This window comes from Candoia aspera, chromosome 1, assembly GCF_035149785.1.
Source record: "Candoia aspera isolate rCanAsp1 chromosome 1, rCanAsp1.hap2, whole genome shotgun sequence".
In the NCBI taxonomy this organism is placed as follows: Eukaryota; Metazoa; Chordata; class Lepidosauria; order Squamata; family Boidae; genus Candoia; species Candoia aspera.
Window position 1 is genome coordinate 111,456,898 of NC_086153.1, and position 24,820 is coordinate 111,481,717.

Sequence of the window (24,820 nt, forward strand, 5' to 3'; positions counted from 1 at the left end):
CAAGTAAGATTTCAAATACATTGTGTAACTTTTAAAAAAAATAACACCCTGTATTCTGGAGTCTTATAATGTAGGAATGCCACTCAAAATTCTAGCAGATGGAACAACATCTTGCAACTAAACTATAAAAGTGATCCTTGACTTCACTGGAGCTGTGCCCATCTGATCTGGTCCCTTTGTATTTTAATACAGTGCTATTTCTTCCATGAAATTCCTGTACACTAACTGTATATTCCAACTCAATACAAGAAGGTTTGCATTTAGTTATAATAGCTCACTGAATCCATTTCAATATTATTTGGAAAAGACAGATCTGAATTTAAATGTATTTTCCTTAATATGAATTAAGAATTAAACACGTGTACTCTTAAAATCCTAGTCGATAATGGGAATGAAGAAAGACCTTGAACTTCAGCTTTGCAATAGTTAAGATATAATAGTGATGGAATAAAATGCAATAGAAAGGAAATATCTGCCCATTTTCTGGATGTGCAATAGCATACTGGCACAACACTAAAGCAGTGGCCCTGGTACCCTATTTAAAATGTCAGTTCTAGTTTTCTTTGCATACTTGTTAAAGAAAGTAAAAAATAAAACTATATAGTTGATCATCAGTAACATTGAAAATACAGCAATGTTTGTGTTAAAATGCTAAAGAACAGTGAAAGTATAAGCTGCTTATAAATAATTACATATTCAGTGAATAAATAATACAGCACAGTTAAGTTTATAACTCATTTTGGTTGAGGAATAACTGCCAATATCATCTTCCTCTCCCCAAATACCCACAAAGATAAAAATAAACTTTGATCACAAATAAAGGGGATTGATCTATGCTAGAGGGGAGAGCCTGACTGATGAAACCTGGTTTCACAACAAATAGCATGATCCATGTCATTTTATGATTCCTGTTTCCAGTTTCTTTCCTTTTTAACTATAGAATTCCATGGAAACAGCTGGTTGAGACAGTTTTTAAGAGACAAACAGCTAGCAGGAAAAGCTGAAGCATACATCCTGAAGCTCTGCTCAAGATTTCAGATTTCTTATTTTCACTGGGGAGGGGCAAGGATCTTAGTATTAAAAAATCAGCCTTATACAAAATGTGTAGGTTTGTTCTACTTCTCTGCTTTTCTAACTTACACCCACTTTGGTTTGAAAATCAGGTTTGACTTTGTTGGCTTTGGATTTGCCCAGCACATGTACATCAGATCTCCAGCCTCAGCCAATTATATCTATGATGCATTTGTTTGGATGGGATGATCTGGTTTGTCCTCAGCTGGTCTCACGGTATCTAACACACCTGATACAAAACAGGTGAGCCATACAACTTCTTGGCTAAATGAATACCTAAATAAAGTAGGTATTTGCATAACATTGGTTTAGTTCTTCCATTGCATTAAAGTTTAGACTTTTATTTTACATTGCTGTGAAAGCAAGATTGGAAATCTATTTTATAAAAAATTATTAAAACCCTACAAATTTTGGATGAGTTAACACAGTTTTTTTAATTCTTTAAAGTGTCTTAGACTAGTTTAGTCCAAGGGCTAGGGCATAGGTATTAATTTTTTTGAACACCAAGGGCATATGACTTAACTTCCCTTAGTTTGCTCTTTAATATGGACAGGTTATTCTTCAGAGACCATCTCCAGAGCTCCCTTAGTGTGGTGCATCAAGACTCTCTGTTCTTTGGAAGGTGTTTTTTCAATCACAGGAACATTTTAAGTCCCTGCATTGTATTTACACAATAGCTGTTTTCCATTTATCCATTTCTGTAAAATAGCTTAATGTCAGATGGAACCTCGCTGCTTTTGACATTGAGCAAACCATTTATGAAAAATACGTAAGAAGTAAGTCTTCTGGCATGGTTATTTAATTAGAGGCAGTTTGTCTGATGCCACAGATTCAAGAGTGTAACTCTTGCACAACTGTGGAATCACAGTGCATCTCTGAGGGATTTCATAATACATTTTTAAATTGTATAAATTAGGAATGAGCCAGACGTGCATTAGCCAGACACACTTCAAAATATGTTGCTTGGAAATTGTTGCTTAAGCTGAATGATCTATGCAATCTTCCTATTTTTAATGTGTGTAAACAACTTCATGTGGGAGAGGGCACAAGAATGCACGTGTAAACATGCTCAAGTTGTAATATCAATGGTTTTTGCCTTTCACCTCAGTGACAGTGTCAGCAATCATAGTTTACAGTTTAATAGGAAAATTGTAGCTCACTCACAAAGCACATGCTTTGGGTACAGAATCTTGATGTGTAGTCCTAGAAATCTGCAAATATAACTGAGAAAGTCTTTTGGTCCAGAACCTTGTCCCAGTGGACAACCTTCACTGGGATAGAATGACACATATGATCAAGCTTTTTCTCCCATAACTCTCATACTTTTACAGTCAGGATTCTCCTAGGCTCGTAGGCTGCTTCAGTTGTAATCAACTCTAAGCAGCAAACACTCTACCTTCATAACAAAGAATACAACAATTTTAACAAAGAGAATACTGATGTACTGTGAAAATATTCTCCAAAATAAAATCAACACTTCCATATTTCACTCCCTGGAGGCTTCCTGGAACAACCAGGTCTCATTGGTTCTTCTGAATTACATAAAGGTTGAGGTCACTCTAATGGCAAAGGAGAAGACCTGATTCTGAGCTCCCTGATTATTATATTACCTTAGAGACTCAAAAAAAGCCCTCTCCTTGAGTAGGCAATCCCAAAGATAACCAGGTCCTAAGTAATGTAGGGCTTTAAAGGTGAAAAACAGCATCTGGAATTACACCCAAAGAATACAAAATCTCTCCAATTATTCTTGGTATAATTTACTGAGTTTTATAACTGAGTTTCAGTTATATAAATAACATTACCTATATTATCTTTCCCATACTCTAAATAATCCAATTTCAAAAGCCATTTTGGCAAGTTTGGCTTAATTCTTCTCAGACAGTCTGCTAGGAAACAAATGTGTAGTGGGGAAAGAGGAATGTCAGAAAAAGAGGTATGTCAGAGGACAGAGAAATGCACTGAAGAGGGGGAATGGGTGTATGTTAGAGACTAAGGACACTAAATTGCATTTCTGAACAGAGATTATCAGTTTTTTCCTCTCTTAATAGCTCAGGAGGACCAACTCCAATAAATTATAACATTAATTTTGAAAACATTTATGTTGCATTGTATTTTCATTGATTTCCCTAACTCCCTTGCATATACAAGCTGCATGGAATTTTCCAGCTGTTCTACTGGCTGTACATAGAAGCACTTGGAGAACTGGGAATAACTGACATCCTAGATCTTGCTTCAGTTGCGTTGCCAAACCAGCTTAGGGGTCAGTTCTGCCCAGTTTAGAGAAAAGGCATGGTATTCTGTGCCACAGTGCGTACAGGACATTTCTTAGAGGCAGTAGTTGCAGGAGTTATATACAGATAAAAAGGGAAATGATACAAATCAAGGAGAAAGAATGGCTTTTCTATTTTCTATTTACCTAATTTGTTTTTCTTTATTGGCTTTCTTTTCTCTGCAGTGCACTGACTGAAGCTCTTACTGGCATGGGTCATTCATCTTACCAATCCTTGTTTGTTCAATCTTGGTTTCGATGCATTTTACAAATGTTTATCAATCAGCCTCCTGAGGCTTTGATCAGGACAGATGCTGACCAAACAGCTAGTATGTACATTGGTTTATATATGATCAGTAGCAATGAGGAACTCAGCCTTTTCAACTACATACAGAATGTTAGCCCCCCCCCCCCCCACTTCTTTTTTTTTTGCCTAATTATACCTCCAGTTTATGTTTACCTATTGGAGTAATTGACCAGTTGCTTAATTTTTAATTTAATTTAAGGTTTATGTTTACCTACTGGGGGAGTTGATCAGTTGATTTTTTTTTAATTTAATTTAAGATAAGCTTGTTCATTTGAGCACAAAAACAGAAATTTCCGAACTTTATGAATAATGTAGAGTAATTAATTGAAAATCATAGCCTAAATTTATAAATTATTTCAAAACATTTTTAATCCACGTGAGAGGATATTTTGCTGTTATGGCAATTGAAAGTCTATATTTGTAGATATTAATGCTAGTGATTATTTTCATTATATTTGCAAGCAAAGGGCAAGACACCCCTGGAACCATCCTTCTGGGGTATAAGACAACAGTTAAATTAGTGGCCCTTTCATGTATTTTGTATTTTGACCTTTGATGATCTCACGTGGATTGGAGATTGGCTTGAGTAGTGGATAAGATGTTGCAGAACGTCTGGGCTTGAGTTTGACTGTTTTGATGTTTACTGGAGTATACAGATGTTTGCAACTGGGAATAACAAAGATGGCAAGAGAGAAGTTGATAACCTTCAGAAAGCAACGAGTTGGAGGGAAAATGCTAACAGCCATAGCATCTTATAATTTCTAAGAAACGTTTATGCTTTTAAAAACCTTACGCTTTGTTACACTTTTCCAAATCTGAAGTGTGGTATAGTGGTTAAGATATTGGTCTAGGACTAGTGAGACTCAGATTCAAATCTACCCTCAGCCATCAAAGCTCACTAAGTGACCTGGCCAATTACGCTCTCAACTCAACCTACCTTATAGGGTTTTTGTTGTGCAGAAAAATGGAGGGGGAAGTGCTACACATGCTGCCTTGAGCTCCTTGAGGAAACATAGGATATAAATCCGACAGACAAATACTGGTGTTAGAGTACAGTTCATATCTTCCCCTGGTGGAAGCTGTAGTTCACCATACCTGAGGGACTGTCTAGGGACGGGTGCTTGATGGAAAAAAGTTCAGTGCTAAGTCACATCATGTTCTGTTGATAAATAGGTAACGCTTATATGGAGCAACTGACTGAACTGACAAGACTGATATTCAAACTACCAGAAGTAGTAACTCTCTTCTCAAAGGCTGACATTGATGGGTCAGTCTACAAACAAGATCCCAAGGATGCTGTTTTTCAGTTCATTGAGGTATGGTGTTTGTTATAAATAGCAATTTTGGAGGAATAGGATTAGGAAATACCCTATCCTTTTTGAATAGGGTAGATGTATCCCAATATTAATCAAGGATTACTCTCCTTTTTTTTCCCCTATACTTTATTAGGCTATTGGAAAAAACTACAGTGGACTTCAGCATCTGTCTGAAAAATCAGTCATGGTGACAAAAGCACTAGTATATCTTGGTGATATTTTAAAATATGTAAAACCCTACTTAATAAAAAAAGGGCCTGCAGAAGGACTGCATCTCACCTACAAAATAATAGGTAATTATCATGCTTAGTGCTCCCCTTGTTAATTGTATAAAGCAAAGCCATTTGTAGGAATGCTTCCAGGCAACTTCTCCAGCAACACAGAATCCAGGTTGCCCTTTGGTTCCCTTGCAAACTTCTGTCAGTAAAACCAGCCAGGAGACATAGTGCAAGTGAGGCTAGATTCATTAAGAGGCTGCTGGGATATGCATTTGTTGGAGTTCTCAGAAACTCCTGCTGCAACACACTGAGGCAATCTGAGAATAAAACTGCCTGTTTTCATGTTGACTTTAGTGCTGCTTTTGATACCATATCTCCTAAGTGTCCACTTTATTATCTGGTCCAGTTGCATGGGATCAGTTTTTTGAGGTCCAAGATACAGACATTACACTTGTAACTGCTGAATCTCCCTCATGTCCTCTGATCCTCTGTGCCTTCTTTTTTTTTAAATTCTAACTGTGTATGTGTGCGTATGTGCATGCACTCAAGTTGGGTTGGGTTGATCCAAGGAGAAGTGAATGGATCTCTGTGTGATTCAGCTGTGCCTGCAGCCTTGGTGGGACAGTAGTAGATTAACTTCTGAAAAAGCCCTCTCTGCATCCAGCTTTTTATCCAGCTAACTATTTATGATTATGTGCCATTAAGTTGGTATGGATGATGTGGCCAAGGAGAAGCTGTTTTCTCCTTCCCAAAATACTAGAATCAGAGGTCACCCAATGCAATTGAATCTTGGAAGAATCAGGACAGACAAAGAGTTTTTTTTTTTACACAATGCATAATCAAACTTTGGAATTTGCTACCACAAGATGTGCTGGCTACCAGCTTGGCTGGCTTCAAAAAAGGGTTCGTGGAAGTCACAGGGATCAATGGCTATTAGCCTTGATGGCAGTATGACTGTCTCTGAAGGCCATCTTCTGGGAGTGGACTTCCTTGTGCAGTTGGTTGGCTACTGTGAGAATAGACTGCTGGACTAGATAGGCCAGGGCTCCAATCCAGCAGAGCACTGCTTAAGTTGCTATAGAATCTTAACAACAACATAAATAGACTTTCTCCAGGAAGATCTGTCTGGCCCTTCAGGTCTCCCAGTGTTGAATTCACCCCTGTTGTAACTGAGTCCATCAACCTTGCTTCTGGCTGTCCTCTTCTTCTCTTTCCTTCCACTTTTCCTAGCATTATAGTCTTCTAAAGAGAACTGAGTCTTCACATAATGTGTCCAAACTATGATAATTTGAGCCTAGTAATTTGTGCCTTGATTGATATCCGAAGTTTTTCCTTGATCCATTTTTTTGTTTTTTTGACTATCCATGGTCTTCTGCATCACTAAAGTTCAAAAGCATCAATACCCTTTCTGTCTTGTTTCTTCAAAGTCCAAATTTTACTTCCATAATGATAGGGAAAACCATTGCCTTCATGATTCTGATATTTGTAGTTATAGACCCATAATATCTTTTCCCAGAATGAAGATAGTCTGGCCATTCGTACACTGATAATTTCTTATAGGCTACTGGATGTGGGTGTTATGGTATGTTGCAGCTGTTTTTGCAACATAGTCGAGCAGAGTGAGAAATTCTCCCTCCTGCTTCCCTTTATAGCAGTGGAATGCTGCTTGGATTCATGACCAACTCTTTTAGTGTAACTAAGTAAACTAGTACTGCCCGCACTTGGAAAGTAAAAATTCTGCTTCTAGCCAGTAACTGTGTAGCAATTCCTATGTTCTCTTTCAGAGTTAAGGAAAGGCATTAATTAGGCTTAGTTGGCTATTCTTCCAGTTGGTAACATGGGGTCTCTTTAATTTTTCCTCTCGAACATGGAACCATGTAGGATGATCTCTTCCCCTTCTGGTGAATATCCCACAACGTAATGTTCTCTCCCATCCATCCATTTCTTCTCCTGACTGCATTCACTTAGGAAGTCTTGACCTGGGTTCCCCTGGAACAGGTTAAAAGTTTCAGCAGCTCCAAAGCTGCCTAGTCCAACATAGTTCACTCGTCATCATCTCACCTTCTCTCTCCCACCAGCCTAGACCATATTAACTTCCTGTCTCTTCCTTCTAGAAATCTGTGAGAAACTGTAGATTCTCTTACGTCTTTCCTAGCAAGTTTGTTACTGTTCAAGAACATCTTGCTTGTCTGGAAAGATCACATGATGGCATGATAGGCAGCACTTAGCTGCAATGTGCTGTCAATTTTTACTTTCCAAGTAGGGGCAGTAGCTTACTTAGGTCACTCAAAGAGTTGGTCATGAATCCAAGCAGCATTCTACTGCTATAAAGGGAAGCAGGAGGGAGAATTTCTCATTCTGCCTGGCTATGTTGCAAAATGGTGGGCCAATGCTGTAACAGCTGCACTGACTGCCTGTTAGCTACCAAACCATATTTAACAGAGTACCAGCTGGGGACCAGGACACTGTGAAGAATGCCTTTTCCCCTATAGGCTGTAGTAGTCCCTATAATTACTGAAGGTGGTTCTGTTCTTTCCTGCAGACTGTTATCTTCAGGTACTTGCAGCCTGCCTGCCTTCCCCCCTCTCTCTGTCTTTTTTTGGGATACTCTCCTCAATGCTTTGGAGCTGCATACTATTACATCTTTTATTGAAAGTTCTTCACCCTGGCCTTCTTTGTGTAAACATAGATTAATATTTTCTCTCCCCCACTATTTAAATCTTGCTTTTATATTATTTGCTTTTAATTTTTTCTTTCTTTCTTTCTTTTTCTTTCTTTCTTTCTTTCTTTCTTTCTTTCTTTCTTTTTCTTTCTTTCTTTCTTTCTTTCTTTCTTTCAATAACTAACATTCTTTTTTATCTCTGCTCTGCTTTAAGACCCTTACTTAGGAAACAGTATTAAATATATTAAATAAAAATATTGTAACTTATACCTGTCATTCCTTCAGTTGTAGTTCTTTGGAAGAGCAGCATAAGGAAACCTGGAAAAGAGATCTCCCTTAGAATTTCAGGATTTTAAAGCTGTGTAACACAGTCATCTACAAAATAGCCAGTCTTATTTTGGTCTTGTGGTGTGCAGAGTCAATCCATAGTGTTAGTTTGGGTTCATTGTCTTGTGCAGACCTAAAAAATTGGCCTGAGAAGTAAAATTGGGGCAAGCATTCTGTACTAACACAGTCTCCATCTTCATCTTTCTGTGGGGCATTCTATTGATGAATTTGAAGCAAGACCATTCTTTTCCCCTGTGATATTTGCTAGTTAGGGAAGTGAAAGGGGATTTAAAATGTGTCGCTGAATATTATGTGCATGTACGCTTCGCTTCATACTTATCTGTTCATTTATTAACCGCCTGTGTTACTGCTTTTGATTAAAAACAAAAAGCAAAGCAATTCACATTAAAAATGATCACACTAAATAGTAAATATAATAAAGTATAAAAGTAGCATATATTAGCATTATTTGTTTGAGTATACTCTTCCCTTGGCATACCTGGTTTCAGTCCAAAGTTCACAACTCTCATTTCTTAGTTTACTATATAAATGGACTTTCCCTGTCCCCAGGACTATTAAGTGGGATATATGGAAATGCGAGTATTTGGTTGCTATAGTTACCATTAGAAATGAAACCCAGCAGAATATTTGTTCATGCTTCCCCTCTCTTTTTGCAATTTTGATTTTTGGTTTTCTTGGTTTTGTTTCAACAGGATGCCTTGTGAAGTCCTGGGCAGCCATATTGGCTACTTCCAAAGCACAGCCCCTCTTGTTCCGTATAATAGATTGCTTGCTTTTGCCCCATGTTGTGCTTCAGCAAGATAAAGAACTGCCTGCAGCGATGTTGGCTGCCATTCGTGAGAATCTTCCTTTTTTCCTTCAGGTCTGCCTGTTTCTCTGTACCTCTCTATATTCTGTTCATGTGTACGTGTATGAAAACACACACAGAGGGACCCCCACACACACACGTGTGTGTGTGTGTATTTGCACACATATAAATAATAATGAACACATACATATGTAGGTATACTCTTGAATACTGCAAGCTTTGGGATGGTTACATGTTGCTTTGTACTTGATTTTAATCATCTCAGAAGCATACAGATACATTTCTCTCCCTTACCTGTTTTAAAAATGAAGACGGCACTTGTGAAGCAACTTATTGATTATTTATCATTCAGTGATTACCAGTAGTCCTCGCTTAATAACTATTTGTTCAGCAACCATTCAAAGTTACGATGGTGCTGAATGAATGGTACTTACACCTGATCCCCAAAGTTATGGCTCTAGGGAACAGTTGGAATTGTTTTTGATGTACTGCCCCTTCCTGCTGCCCAGCATCATTTCGACCTGTGCTGCTAGATTCCATTGCTGGGCAGGTGATAAAGTTCCTGAAACTGTTGATGCTTGGGGATATCAAACGGCCACCTGGACCATAGAATCTGGGGCAGTGCAGGAGTTTATGGCCTCAATGGCAACCATGGATCTGTCCCATGTCATCCCTTTCTGGGGAAGGTTGTTGAGAAAGTGGCCAGACTGCAGCTACAGAGGGCCCTAGAGGAAGTGGATTATCTAGAACCATGTTAGGTTTTAGGCTGAGATTTAATATAGATGTAGTCTTGGTAAATGACCTGTAAATGACCTGTGGCAGAGCCAGGATGGAGGTAGTGCATTCATCCCTGTGCTTCTTGATCTCTTAGTGGCTTTTGAGATTGCTGACCATGGTACCAGCTCCAGGGGTTGGGAATGGGGGGCATTGTGTGGGGACTATACACATTCTGGTCCTGTTAGATCTCTCAGTGGTGTTCAGGGCTATTGGCCATGATATCCTTCTGGACATTTGTGAAGAAGGTTGGGGATTGGGGGCACCATTGTTTACGGTTCTATGCCTTCCTGTCCTACATAGAATGCCTATCAGTAACCAGTGTGAAAAGGCCAAGGCATCAATAATTATTTATTTATTGGAGTAATTCAGGAACAGTATAAATTGGCTTAATAGATTGCTTGTGAAAACTCAGTGCTTGCCAATGCATCATCTGAAGATCCAGGGACAAGGTAGGATCAAGGAATGATCCCAAGTTACAAGCTGATCTTTCAGTGTGAACCTGACCCTTTCCAGAAAAAGTCAGTCCCCTTCCCCACCTCATATTTTTCATAACCACACATACGGTCTGTCTGGATCCCATCTCAACTTTTGTCTTACATTCCCATAAACCCTTTTCAAAGCTCAGAGAATTGTACACTGCCATATCTAGAGAGGCATAGGATAGGATAGGAAAATTTAATGGGAATTAAGACTAGGATTACAAATACTATCTTATTTGCTGGGTTATTGAGCCTTATTGCTGGGTTGGAGTGAGATGGTATTTCAGACAATGCATGGCATGAGACATTCTGTATATTTACTCCAAGACAAATAGAATTTCTTAGGTAAGTAAGGCTAGTCTACCATAAGGAGACTACCCTGACCAGTTTATAGTCTTCTTAGGGAATACCCAGAAAGTAAATTCACAAAGATAATTAGCTTATGTGGCCCAAGCATAACAGTATCAGTAAATTTGTGGTGGTATGTTAACAGTATAATTGCCTGGAAACTGTTGTTACTCAGTTCAGATTAACTATAAATCTCTATTTACAAGTCTATCCTACCATTTACCATTAAAAAACCTAGCTAATTAATCCTTATAGTTCATATCTGTGCTTCTGCAAAGTATAATTTATGGACTGATTCTTCTACGCAGACATCTGGTAGACTGTTATCAGTGATTGATAACAAATTTCTTCTGAACATTTTCAAAACAATTGTGGTTGACTTTTTATTCCCTCTACAATGGGCACTGGTGTTAATGCTAATGGCATATTTACACTTCTCTAATCCCACAATATTATCTGCACTCTTAAAAAAATGATTTTATTTCAATATTTGATGTTGATAAACATAGCAGCAACTTTTATATAGATTATTAAAATTATATTTCATTAAAGGTAATATTTCACATATTTTTAAAAGCTTTCTTCTACCAATACATGATAGTTCTCACTTGATCATTTTGCTAGTGTGAATTCAATGTAAGAGTCTTCATGAGTTCTCCGGTAATAACTCCATATGGTAAGAGGCTCATGATTTACTTCTGTTCCTGTCAATCTTAGAAAGCATTTTCAACAAAATCTGTTTAGACAGATAGGAGGAAAAAATGCATAGAACAAACAAAAAGTCACGAACAGAAAATTCTTTAGCTCCAGCTAAAACAAGCTAGAATTCCACATAAAATAAGAGGATCTAAAATGAATATTCCAAAGCATTCATAGTTCTTAAGCTATAAAATATTGGAGTACTTCACAAAAGGCTTCCTGCCATTGCCTTTTATTTTTAATTTGAGTTTAAATATAAATTCCAAATACTAAAACTTAAACATTAAATTATAGGATAGCAGCAAGATAAGAAAAAGTTCCTTCTTTTAACCATGGATAGCTCTCCTCAACAACTACTATCCCAATAGAAGACTTTATTTTGTTTTACGTTCAGGTTAGTTCTTTTACGAATCATGCATACACAATTTATATCAGTTATTCCTGCATATTTGAATTTCATGATTGAATTCTTTGTCAAGTATGGAAAAATGTAAGCCCCATTGTCCATTTAAGCTAGGCATAAATATTACGACCAAACATTATATGTTAAAAAATTGTTTGGAAAATTTCTATGATTGTATAATAGATTGTATAATTTATTTGTATATTGTCCCATGGCTATTTGATTTTTGCATTAATTCTATGGTCAATCATTTAACTAAAATAAAATTTCATCAACCAAATATTGCAGATGGGCACATGATAGTGCTGCTGTACCCAGGTTATGCAGTGATCCAATCAATATCACCGCAGGGCTAAAGAAGGCACACTGATCCTTATCCCTCTTCGTAGGGAGCAGCACCTGGAGTTAAACCTCAATAAAACTAAGATCACAGTATTTCCAAAAAGATTTGGAAGCCTGACCTGGATCGTTAATGGGCAGAAGTTCAAGCAGGTGGTAACAGGGATGATTTTCTACTCATCTGGTAATTAAAAAATAGACTTTTATATGGAGCCAGAAGACTCAAGGAGCATTACAGAACACAAGGGGATTTCAGTTTATTCCAGCTGGTATCAGGTGTTTTGTAGCTAACCCCCTGGAGCAACTTCTCTATAGGGTAGAATTTGGTTTGGGAAAAAAGACATGTCTAACTTGAGATCATTCAGACCAAGTTTCTGAAGAAAGTGTTTCAAGTGCTGTGTTGCATTTCCAATGTGGTATTATGTTTACAGGTGAGCCTAAGGCCTGGATGAAGATATTTAACATTTTGATTAATGCTGGGGGGGGGGGGGGGGTTATAACAAGGCTTGGCCCCTTTAACACTGATAGATTCTTTGTATGCATCCTGAAAACTGATAAATGTTGCAGAATGAGCTTTCTCCCAGAGGCTGGTGGAAGTGAGCTACAATTAAGCTAGAGACACTGAAATAAAGACTTGCCAATATGGACATGCAGGAAGATTGAGGTAGAAGCCCTCAAGTATAGTAGCTAAAACTTAGCTTCATAGTTTCCAGATGGCATAATATGTCAAACATCTTACTTTCCCAAGAACATGCGGTGTTCTTCCTTGAAGATTTTAACATCCTCCCTTCAGCAATTCTCATGAATATTCATGAGGATTCATAAGAACACTCAGTAAGACTCTGCCCATAAGGGGCAAGTGTGATTAAAACTTTGCTCCACATTTTTCCATACTGCTCTTCTATAACAATATCTTAACACCATGATAACCCCCTTAATACACACATTTCCAGGTGCCCTAGAGGATATATTTGTAAGCTATTTACTTGCAGACAGAGACTGCAAGATCATGTGGCAAGTAGCAAAAATTCTTTTTGGCAGTCTGTTCTTGAAGGAGCAAAAGTGTAGGAAGATAAAAATCAATGTTTTCCCCTATTATTATTGAATATATTCTTTTGTATTTTACACTGAGGTATAATTTTATGTATTTTGAGTATCTCTTTTTTGTTAAAATTTTGAAGTCATGTAATGAATCCTTGACATAGTCTGTGATCATATTATTGACTGAATTTATTTGTACAGTATAAATTTCTAAAAAAGTGGATTATATTTACAGTACAATAGAGAAAAAGAAATAACTGTATATTGAACATTGCATTAGCTCAATTATTAGTTATTTGAAATATATCAAAAATTAAATATGACATACCATTAAATTAAGAATAATGAATACCAATATTCGCTATTTTATTGATAGTTATATCCAATCAGTAATATATTATTTAACATTCTATTTATATTAAAAGTTTGGTTCAATAATTCTCATTAAGAGGCCTAACAATAAGGTTTTTTGTCCTCCTATATGTGATCAAGAATAGAAAGGAACAGAGCAGAATAATCAGAAAATACTTCGAACATCCCACCCTCAGGCACAAAAGGGATCCTCTTCTTCACCTGGGTCACATGGCCTAAGTCAACAGGTCATTGTTATCCTCATGGCAACTCTCCTGGCTGTCTCTAGGCAATGGAGCACCAGGAGAGGTAAAGTGGAGGAAGATTCTCTTGGTCCTAGAGGGGCAAGGGGCAAGACAAGTGGCACCTGCAAGTGGAAACTTCCAAGCTCTGATAGCAAATATAGAGATAGCCAATATGTTATTTATGTTGACTAACAACTTTTTTTTAAAAAATCCTCCTTTCGTACATTTTAAGAAATAAGCACCACTTGATGTGTTTGAAAATTAATAACACTTTGAGTGGGGTAGTGGTGCTATATAATTCTCACTGTGGCATATACAGCAGATTTTAGTTTCAGAAGACTAATTTGATGATATGATGATGGTTTTGATGATTTGCATTCAGAATTCGACTGTGGCAATTTTTTTTAAAAAAATAGGCTTCTTTTTTCCCCTTCTGTAGGGCTTGTCCTTTATAAGTTGCCATTGCCAGTCTCAGACTCAAAGTGCCTATCTGAACCAATTGCTACGGAATGTTATTCACCAGTACTTGGGGCGCTTTCTTCTTTTGTCATCTGTCACTTCTCGAGCTGGACAGCATCCCATCTTGCTGGCATTGTACAGTTCTGCCCCCACTCCAGAAGCCGTGCATCTACATAAGGCCTCTGTGCAAGTTATCAGGTAACGTCCAGAAAAGAAGAAAATCAGCTGTTGGCATTTAAATTTTTAATAGCTAAAGAGGTGGAGAAAGAGCTTTGGTACCTTTACTTTGAAAGCGATACGAGCATCACTTAATGCAATCCTTCAGTTAGGCACTGAAAACGTGGTCAGAACATTTCAACAGAAAAACATCAGGATGGATTTAATTCTATCAGAACACATTGTGTATGTGTAAAATTATGTGGGTGGAAACTAAAATGGGGCACATACCTGTATTATAGCTGAAAAATAAACACATATGTATTTGTCATTACTTATCCTAAAGAATGTTAGAGACACTGACTCCTTTTCATTTTCTTCCAGTGAAAATTATCTGCAGTTCAAAGGTAATGCCCCTCCTCCTTGCCTAGGATCAGTTTTAGCTTTCACTCTTGAAGCACTGCAAAGGACCAAGAGCATTGAAATATGTGATGTTGAGATGTTGCTGCCTTCTGTGTTAAAGTGCCTGATATTGGTTAATGAACCACAAGGTAAGTTTAGGGGCTTCCGTTGTTGTCTATATATGGTGCATTAGAATATTAGAAAGTATAAGAAACAGATCACAGACTTCATTGTGCAAGGACATACTGATGGTTGTGAATATAAACAAGATTCTCCAATCTGGCAAAATGCTTGGGAGTTTGCATGCAAGCCAAGGATCTTACATCCACAGTAGATAGTTTATGTCTTGAATCGGCCACTGGCATCATTTGATCATCAATATAACCGGACCTAAATTGATAAAGATTTTGTCATTCATTTCTTGAACTCCAAATGTTTAACTTACAACCCTATACACAATTAACTTAAGAAGGAACAGGTTCTGTATTGACATACAGTGAAAAGCCTTCTGGCTATGTAAGAGACATTCAAGGAAAAATAGGACAAACACCTATTGGGTTGTTCTGTTTATCAGTGACAGCTAGCTGGTGCTCAAGGAGGTACAGGTAGGCCTTGCTTAATGACCATTCAAATTACAATGGCACCGAATGAATGGTAGTTATAACTGGTCCTCAAAGTTATGGCCATTGCAGCGCCCCTGCTGTCAGTGATCAAAATTTAGATGCTTGGCAACTGGCCAGCATTTACAACTGCAGCGTGCACTTCAACTCCCCCCACCCGCCTATCCCCCCCCCCATCTCTGCCCTTTTGGCTGCACTGCACTCCACTGCTGCCACTTACCCCTGCCACCCCCCCACCCCCAGCTGACCTTCACTATCTTCTTCCTCCTGCTGCTGGCCTGGGGTCCAGGTGCTGGGCGAGGGCATGGCCCCTGGATGTCCACAGCGAACGTGGCAGAGCAGCAGAACCTCGTCTGCTGAAGGGAGCTCCCCAGACTGGCGGGGTGGCTGGAGGCAGCAGAATGGAACCAGCAGTTTGCACAGGGCAGGAGAAGCGTGAGGTCCTCGCCTAACAATAGCGCAATCCTCACCTAACGACCACAAAAGCAAGGAATACCTGTACTGCTTCTTTTTATCCTATAACAAGTTCCACATCTATGAAATCTACCTTGAGCTAAGGCAAGTAAATTGAAGTGGACGTCATGCAGAGCCTCCCGCTCCAAACTTTCAGTTCGTGTTGAGTTAGTTGCTTTTCCTGAAACTACTTCCTATGCAGAAAAGAAAAGGTCCTTATTGAATGAAATGTTCTTCAGAACAACCTTGACAGAATAAAGGAGGCCAATGAAATTGGGGTGGAATCCTGGCAGCAGCACTTCAGTCACTTTAGTCCCTGGATTAAGTTGCTGACTAAGATCCCCTCTCGAAAGAGAATTGCTTGGTCTCTTTCTATGGTTGCAATCATTTAATGATTAGTGGTCATGCTTCTGGAATATTCATATTTTATTCGTGGTAGCAACTCTGAGTAATTAGTACTTTTAAAGTTCAAAATATTCTAGTTTATCATTTCAACTGTTTAGATTACCTGTTAGAATGGAGGTGAGAGATAATAGCTTATCTAAGGTTAATGTGCGCACATGAGAGATGAGGCTTGAACGGAACATTCTAAGCTCACACTTCATCATGTGCCACTTCAGGATTCTGTAGAGCAAAAATTAAGAGAAATATATCTGGAAGGAGTTGGGCTTTCTCTATAATTCCATAGGGTTTAAAGGATTATAAACTTGGTCGCCAGCTATTTAGTGGTCATTTATTCCATTACTTCATCAGGCACCTTCCCTTTAAACTTTTTACATTGATTAGTCATGAGTTACTCAGAATCATAAGACCAAAAACAATCACTTCTCCAACCCTAATCATTTCATAAACTTCCTAGAGCTCTTTTTGATGTAGCTATTCAAAGGCTCCATGCAATTTGTCTCTTGCAGTTAAAAAACTCTCTACAGAGATGCTGCAGTACATAGTAGAAGGCTGCCAAGTAAGGTCAGGAGGCGAGCTTGCCACCCAACTGATTTCTGTGTTTAGGTAAGTAGAATACCAGCCAACTGGCACTGAAATGATTGCAAGCATTTGACAGAAAACATGTTCTTTTAAGCAACTAATTATCCCTAACATAATTTGATGTGTATTATTTATATACTTCCATTCTTGGCAAGATGGTATATTGTGTGGCTTGGCCAACAAATCAGGTAGCACACGCACATCCCACCCCCTGTAGATGTTTTATACCATGGGGGAGCACATCACAGTTGCAGCCATGAACACAAAGGAGTTTTAGTGTATGTTGAGGCTTCATGTTTAAGCAGAATTGTATACTGCCCTGTGGAATCCTACTGTGTGTTCCTCCATCCCCACTCTCTCATTGACAAATAGTTCTTGGTCGTCTGCAGGTTTATTATAGTAAATATTTAAAGACTTTTCAGGGTGGGAGATTCGTAAGTGGTGAATAAAATTTCTAGCAGCCATGGTTGAAAGAACTTAAGACCTATTTTGCTTCACAATTAATAGCTTGAGTTTCCAAGGCTTTTCCAACCCCAGGGGTAATGGAGGAGGATGAAATTCATGCGATCAAACTTTGTGTAGCATAGGAATGAATGTTACAATTTGCTAATATTGAATGTTATCCTTCCCCAATTTGGTCCTTTCCAGGTATTTTGGACTTCCATTCTCATTATGCCTTAAACAACAGTGAAATAGCCATAAAGTAGAAGTGACTAAAATGCTTTAGTTTTGAAAAACTTCAAGCTCAGAAGGGGTCATTCAGACCTCACCAGAAATGTTTCAGTATTGTCTGTACATTTTGGGAGTGTTCCAAGCTTAAAACTTTCAAGATCATAAGACTTTTGATGTGGTTTGAACAGTGTTGGGATGCTTTCAGCAAAGTTGGATCACCTGTTTCAAATTTAAAATTTGAAATTAAAATTGAAAGCTAGTTTGACATAGTGGTTAAGGTGTGGACTAGAAACCGTAAGTTCTAGTTCTTCCTTACATATGGAAGCCATCTGGTGACTTTGAGCCACTTACCCTCCCTCTGCCCAACTCTCATACCCTCCCCTATGTAGAGAATGTCAGGGTATACCCAAGGTCGAAGGAATTTTACTGTGTGAATGTGGAAATGCCAAGGCTGTTGTACAGCTGAGAGCAGTAATTAATCAGAGTAGAAGGATCACGAGATGTGATTGTCAACACCTGTGAAGTGACTCAGCACATCATATTGGTTATATAAGTAGTATGAATGAACAGTTCTGTGTTGGGGATAGTGTAAGTGGTGTTGAGTGTTATTGTGAGTAGGAATTTGCCATGTATAATTGCTGTGTAAGAATTAGCTTGTAAAGTGCTGTATATAGTAAAGACTGTAAATAGTTAAAGAACTGGTCTCAAGCTGATTTCTTCCAGCTTCATTCAAGGATTGTGGTGAAAGCGCAGCTCTGACAGGAAGTTCTAGTTCTTCCTTACATGTGGAAGCCATCTGGTGACTTCGGGCCACTTACCCTCTCTCTGCCCACCTCTCACACCCTCCCCTATGTAGAGAAAATAGGAGAGAGTATAATGTTTGAGTTATACAAAATAAAGGTGAGGTATGGATGGATGGATGGATGGATGGGATGTTTGGGGCTTAAACGTTTTAAATTCCAAAATTCTTGTGCATCACTCCCATAGTGTGGTTGATTTCTTTCTATAGCCCTAGGATGGCCTTCTGAAGGATCCTTCTGTTCATATACTGCTATCTTCAGGCAAAGCGACTACTCTATCTCAGCCAGGGTTGTCCTCAGGGAATGGTCCAAAAAGTCAAGATGGATTGATTGTACTGTTATGGCCACTATCTTGACTTTTTGGACCATCCCCTGTGGATACCCCTGATCTCAGCCATTTTAATGCTTTTCCTTCATTGTGTGATGAAATTTGATCTCAGATTCCTTTAGATTCACCTTCTTGCCAGTGCAAGGCAAATTTTACTGGGATACTAAATTTAAAAATTTCATGGGCTTGCCACATTTGTGTCATAGTAAATTAGTTCCCTACATTTGGACACCATACTTCATTACCCCAGGATCAGATTACCGGAATGCTGCATCTTTAACAGTTTTGCTGAACTGCACGTCTCTGTGGTTTTATTGCGAAAATGTATATGCCGCCTGACTTGCCAGGCTTCTTATTGCTGTATATACTTAACCTAATAATGCTAACACCTTTGTCCATGATTTGTCCAAAATTGTCCATGAACAGATTCCCTGTACCTGTTTCAGAATCTATTCCATGTTAAATAAGTTTTTTTAGGCAGCTTCTAAAACACTGAATACTCTGAGAAGTAATGTTTAGATTTCTAAGAAGCATTGTTCTGTCAGAAACATGTATATTCAATTATAACTGTTCAGAGAAGAAATTAATTAGCAAGTGCAAATTGCTTGTAAAACTATGCTTCCATTCTGAATAAAAGTGCAGATCTGATATAGTTTAATTTGGATTACTGACTTTTGTGATGTTGAATAGAAGATGTATTTCTTCTTTTTAGAATCCTGTCTGTACTTTTTACATACACTTCTTTATCCAGTGTTTTCTGTTTGTACAATGGTTTTTCCTTTGGGGTTCTTGGCTGTGCATCCTCAAATCTGCTTCAAGAGAGTTTCCCGACTATCCAGGGCTGTAGGCTGGAAACACAAACTCTTGCTTCAGACTGATATACAGCAGGGTTGGAATAAGAGACACCTGCATATCCTCTCAGTGAGTCAGAGACACAGTGGCAGGGACCCAGAAGAATGGGATGCTGCCAAAGGGCAGGTTTAGCTTCTGAGGTTCTGTGTAGGGTTTACCTTCCCAACGATTTCTAACTAATTTTAGAAATTAATTCAGATTAGCCCAACTAGAAAGGTTTCATGTGGTCTAAGTATTGGGAAAACTGAGTTCTAGTCCTGCCTTAGGCATAGAAGCCAACAGAGCAATCTTGGGCCAGTCACTTTCTGTCAGCCCTAGGAAGAAGGCAGTGGCAAAGCACTTCCAAAAAAGAAAATTGCCTAGACTTGTCCATCCGGTTGCCTGGGATCAACATTGACTCAAGGGCAAAAAAAAAAAAAAGTACAATCAGGTAAACAGTTAAAAATGTTTCTGCTTCTTTTTATGTAGAACGCACTTAAGGAGTACAGAGAGCTCTAATTTAGATTTGTTAAATAATTAAAGGTAAGCTGATAAAATGGCTATTAAAATAAAAGAATGTTTTGGCTAGGGAATTCCATTTTAAACTAGACACATAGCTTTAATAACAATTGGTATCAAGACTGAAAGAAGTGCTTAGCATTACTTTTGGAAAATATATTCCTGAGGATTAGAAGGGCATGTTTACACAATTCTGAACAGGATTTAGTCCTTTGTCACGGTGGCTCTTGAGGATGCAAGCTGGATTTTTGATAATGGCTTCGGAATTGGATGACAAAGGAACTTTTCCATCCCTGTTTTAAATTGTGATTAGTGCAAATTATGGTTCTGTGTATTGCTGAATTTCTGAAAATGCTTTAAAATGTGTGTGTATATACACATGCATGCATGCACATGTGTGCACATACTCAGCTGTGTGTATTCGTTACTTTCCTTCTGACCTCAGATATGATCCATTTAGGTGCTCCCTGGACTGTTTTTCAAATAAAAGCAAGCATTTCTTGGCAGAGCTTGTTTTCTGAGATCAAAAACTGTACCTTGCAATAAATGCCCTTGTTTCCTCCTTCAGGCAGTTTATTCAAGATTACACCACTGTGTATGATAATCAGGTTTATAGCATGTTGGAAACAGTGACGGTCCTGGACCGGTCTCTGGTGATACGCCTGATTCCGGCTATGACTGAGGCCCTGAGGAATTCAGAGTACAAACAAGGTCTTGGCAGAAACACCTTGCAAAGGTAAGGTTGGGGATTACTGTTGCTTTGAGACAACAAAGAGATGTTCACTCATTCTTTACATGTTTGAACTATGGTGCGTATTTCTTTCAGGCAGGAGTTATCCACAGTTCTTTCCACATAGTTCTTTCATATATATGGATTACCATTTGGATCCCCCCCACCTCAAATTTGATTTCCTGTTTTCAGTTACCACATAAATGCAGCAGTGAATGGATGTCAGAATCACCATGACTCCTTTTATAGTGTGAACTTCATAATATGAGTTCCCTAATAAATATGCATTGCAGGTTTGAAACTCTTGCTGTAAGAAATATGCTAGCCTTAAACCAGACACTCTTAATACTAGGGTACTGGTGGTACGTACATTATATGAAAAAATAAGCTCTCTGAATTGAAAGAAAATACGGCTGTGTAATTTTAATAAAGCCATGTGATTTTAATCACAAATCAGTTGTCATTTTATTGAATCCTAAATGACCTGTCCTCTAAACTGCTGCAGTTTTAATATTTTTGAGTTTTTGAAACTATGCTGATACTATCTTAGGAATGGAAGTGGAAAACAAAACCACTTTAGTCTTCTATTAACTTCCCTTCCTTATTTCTTAAGTGCAGAGAAGTTGAGACTGACATAATATAAATATACAGTTCCTGACGTTAGATGAGGGCTCTCTGTGGTTCTGGTATATTTTTCTTTCTGGTTGTAAAACAATAACCTTCTACTAACTTCGAACAATCCTGCCCAGAAGAAAAGGTATTCAGCAGGTCCATATTTGTATCTCTGCTTATTTGGGCCTCGTTCTGCTTGATGACCACGTCCTATGTGGTTGGAAATGCACTTTCCACCCAAGATGCCTTGATTAGGTGCCCACATTGCGTGACTAAAATTGGATTGAGAGTATAGCATATGGTGCTCAGAACAAGTCGTGCTCCCTCTCAAGCAGCACAAGAGGACCCAGAGACACTTGGCTGAGATTGGGAGTCTTGATTCTGCAAATCCTGTCTTCTTATTTGGTGGTCTCTTCCAGGCTTTTCAGATATGCTGTGATGCTGATTTCTGTGTCTCAGCTTAGATTACACCCTGCAGTCTTCATATTTACACACAGCTGTTTTGAGTGCTCTTTTAAGGAGAAAAATGGAGAAAGAATTTTAAATAAATGAAATGGTAATAAATATTTCATACATTGGATCACTATCGCTTTATAAAGACAAAAAATGTCTTCTGTGTTGGAGACGACTCTTCCCAAATGATGACTACAGAATGTAAATCTAGAAAAAGAAACTTGTACTCAGAAAGTAATGTTGTGAAATCATTTTAAATAGAATTTCTCTCATGGTTGATCACAATAGTGAGTCTGACTTCTGTAGTACAGCTTTTTCCAAGCTAATGTTGTACTGCCGGTCCTATCATTCTACGTCAATATGCCTGAGAATTAGAGGTGTAAACTCAAACCTCTGTTAATAGAATGACATTAACCATAAGGGAGGAGGTTGATTGAAGAAAGACTTGAAGTTATGCTCTCGAGCTGTTGCTTCAATAACTAAAAAAAACCTTAAAAAGTAATAATCTTGTGATTTGCACTAAACAGTACAAAATCATAGAAAAAATACTGTCAATTTGCTTGGAATAATGAAATGACTGATTCTTAAGCTCCGTGACACTGCTTTTAATTAAAACGTATCTTTTTTGTTTGTTTTCCTCTCTCAACAGAGAAGCCTATAAAAGACTCTTATCTCAGCTCACAGAGGCTGGACAAATGGAGATACTGAAACTGGAAAATGAGTCCTATTAGTAGCATGTTGGTTGGTGGGTTTTTTTTTTTTAGGATAGTTGTTTCACAGAATGCTGGTTCTTTATGCAGATGACAGATTTCCTGTTTACAGGTGCATAATGTTTCTGCGCATTTTTAAAATATATAAGCAGGTTTTGATCTAACATTTTAATACTTCAAGCAACATAGAAAAAAGTACCCTGAATGTTTTTTGTTTCACATGAAAATCATGAGCCATTGCAACCTATCAGAACTATTAGAAGGCTATGCTAAAAATAAAAACTTGTTATATTGTTTGGGATCCTCTTTCTTTAAAGGAATACGCAAAAAGAAGCTGGAAATGTAATCTCCAACAGTAACTTTTTCCCTGCTCCAGTAAATCAGCACCCTTTTGCTGTCATGCCTTTCAGTTTGACATCTTGAATGTTTTGCGCACCGACATTTCATATGAGCAAGGCCAGGATGAGGTGAAGATGCTTGAGCACCTTATGTTAACAGAAGATCTTATGTATGCATTGCGTGGAATTGTGACAGCTGTCTTAGCATTGTCCCTGTTTTAAAATGTGTAAATGTGCATTGCAGAATTCAACCTGTGACCTGTTCTGTGTTATCCTTATACTGGTTTGAGCTGTGTTCCTATTCTTGAATACCAAGAACTGATTCAGTAATAAAAACTGCTCACCAGGTCACTGCATTAATGTTATTGCTATGTTTTTCAGCTACCTCCATCACTTTCTGATAGTAATGTAAATATTAGATTCTACAACAGGAGAAAAGAATGCAGCTGTAGATACCTTAATTCAAATCAGTGCAGTTTGTATTTTGTATTTAGATATTTTAAGCTGTTTATCACACATCCTTCCAGTTCCAGTTCATACCAGTTCTTCCTGTAATTTCCAAAATCTATTTGCTGTATGGATTGTCACTCCCATTAAATTATACGACTTCCATAACTGGCAAGTAGTCCCTTCATCCCTAGTAGTGTGTTATATTGACTTGGTGGCAAAACTGGTGAAACTATGAACTTTTCAGAGTCAATGACCGGATACTCTTTTTTGTGTCCATCAATTACTGTCATGGAAACTTGTTTAGAGCATTTTTGTATTGTTATTCTTGTATGGTATTCTTATGTAAAGATAGCAGAATTATGTCTTCCCTAACTCAACTAATATTACATCGGGAAATACAGCAGCTAACAGCTTCTTTTAGGCTACTTAATAGTGTGGAGCCAAGATGTTCTTTTCATTTATGAAAGTGACTTACTGAACCCACGTTGTAGCTTCTTGTAAACTCCTACACCTGGGAGGAGTTTAATTCAACTCAAAAGACCTTCATTTCTAAAAGGCTTTCTTAAAAAGCCTCTTCAGGTGAGATGTTTTCAAAATCTGAATCTTTACCATTTACTAGAAACAAGAAACAGAAATATGCCTTCTGCATTAAGTTTTTGAATATGATGTCTTTGATTTGTAAGAAAATAGAAGTTACATTGTAATACCTTGTTTAACTAAGCAGTCTTTTATTTGAAATATAATTAATACTTCGCTAGGATTTTAAAATAATTTTATGAGTCTCAATTCATGAAAAATTACTCTTGAATGATTGCAGCTAAGTAGTCAGTTCAAAGATTTATTAACATCTTTTTAACATCGTATCAGATGATCACTGGAAGTGATTATTTGCCTGTGGATGCAGAGAACAGATATGTCTAACTATTGCAGAGAAGCTTTATAAATCTTCATTGGCTGATTATCTTGAGAAGTAATGGAGAAAATTTAAACAATTGCATAGTGCACATGACATAGTAAAATATATACGGCAATAATGTAGGGGAATATATAAAATGTTAAAATTTAATTGGGCACATAAAAAATCCCAAGTGTTTTATGTTTATTTTATGATTTTGTTTTAAATACTGTAACTGCTTTTATAAGAAATTTATTTATAAAGACTAGAGCCACCATATTCATTCACCTAAGGAGATGAGTTTAGTTTTAGGTAGAAGTGTCTAATTCTGATTTAAATTCTATTTATTGAATGTAGGCTTAATTACTGAATTTGTGACCATTCAAAGGCTTATTAGATTATGAACTATAGTAAATCTTTTTGTCATAATGTTTTGTTGTTGTTTGTGTATGGTAATACATGCCTTAGTTGTAAATCATGGGCAAGAAGGTCTGAGCATTGGTACGTGGAGGACTTCTTAAACTTAATGTGCAGGTTAGAATGGAGGTCCTCTAAAGATTAAAGAGGTGAACTAAGTGAAGGTTGCTTCCTTTTCAACCATGAAGTCTTTTCCCAAGGACTAGGTTATACAGAAAGACCATCCTTGCTCTTTCTTTGTAAACTTAGGTTGAATATGAAAGCATGGATCTTTGAAACTACTGTAGGAGGTTGAGGCTGGCTTTAGAGG

The 24,820-nt window shown here is 37.8% G+C and overlaps 1 protein-coding gene across 2 annotated transcripts in view; it reads left to right on the plus strand.

Annotated features, from left to right (window-relative positions):
- Nucleotides 1–23,463, plus strand: part of MMS22L (MMS22 like, DNA repair protein) — an 85,840-nt gene extending 62,377 nt beyond the window's left edge. For both annotated transcript variants that reach the window (XM_063311872.1, XM_063311865.1), the window contains exons 16-25: nucleotides 1,164–1,314; nucleotides 3,527–3,669; nucleotides 4,821–4,963; nucleotides 5,097–5,256; nucleotides 8,884–9,053; nucleotides 14,121–14,338; nucleotides 14,681–14,847; nucleotides 16,683–16,779; nucleotides 20,474–20,641; nucleotides 22,350–23,463. In XM_063311872.1, the coding sequence (XP_063167942.1) occupies nucleotides 1,164–1,314; nucleotides 3,527–3,669; nucleotides 4,821–4,963; nucleotides 5,097–5,256; nucleotides 8,884–9,053; nucleotides 14,121–14,338; nucleotides 14,681–14,847; nucleotides 16,683–16,779; nucleotides 20,474–20,641; nucleotides 22,350–22,431 (1,499 nt within the window). In that variant the 3' untranslated portion in view covers nucleotides 22,432–23,463. The remainder of the gene's footprint in view (nucleotides 1–1,163; nucleotides 1,315–3,526; nucleotides 3,670–4,820; nucleotides 4,964–5,096; nucleotides 5,257–8,883; nucleotides 9,054–14,120; nucleotides 14,339–14,680; nucleotides 14,848–16,682; nucleotides 16,780–20,473; nucleotides 20,642–22,349) is intronic.
- Nucleotides 23,464–24,820: the final 1,357 nt, after the last annotated feature.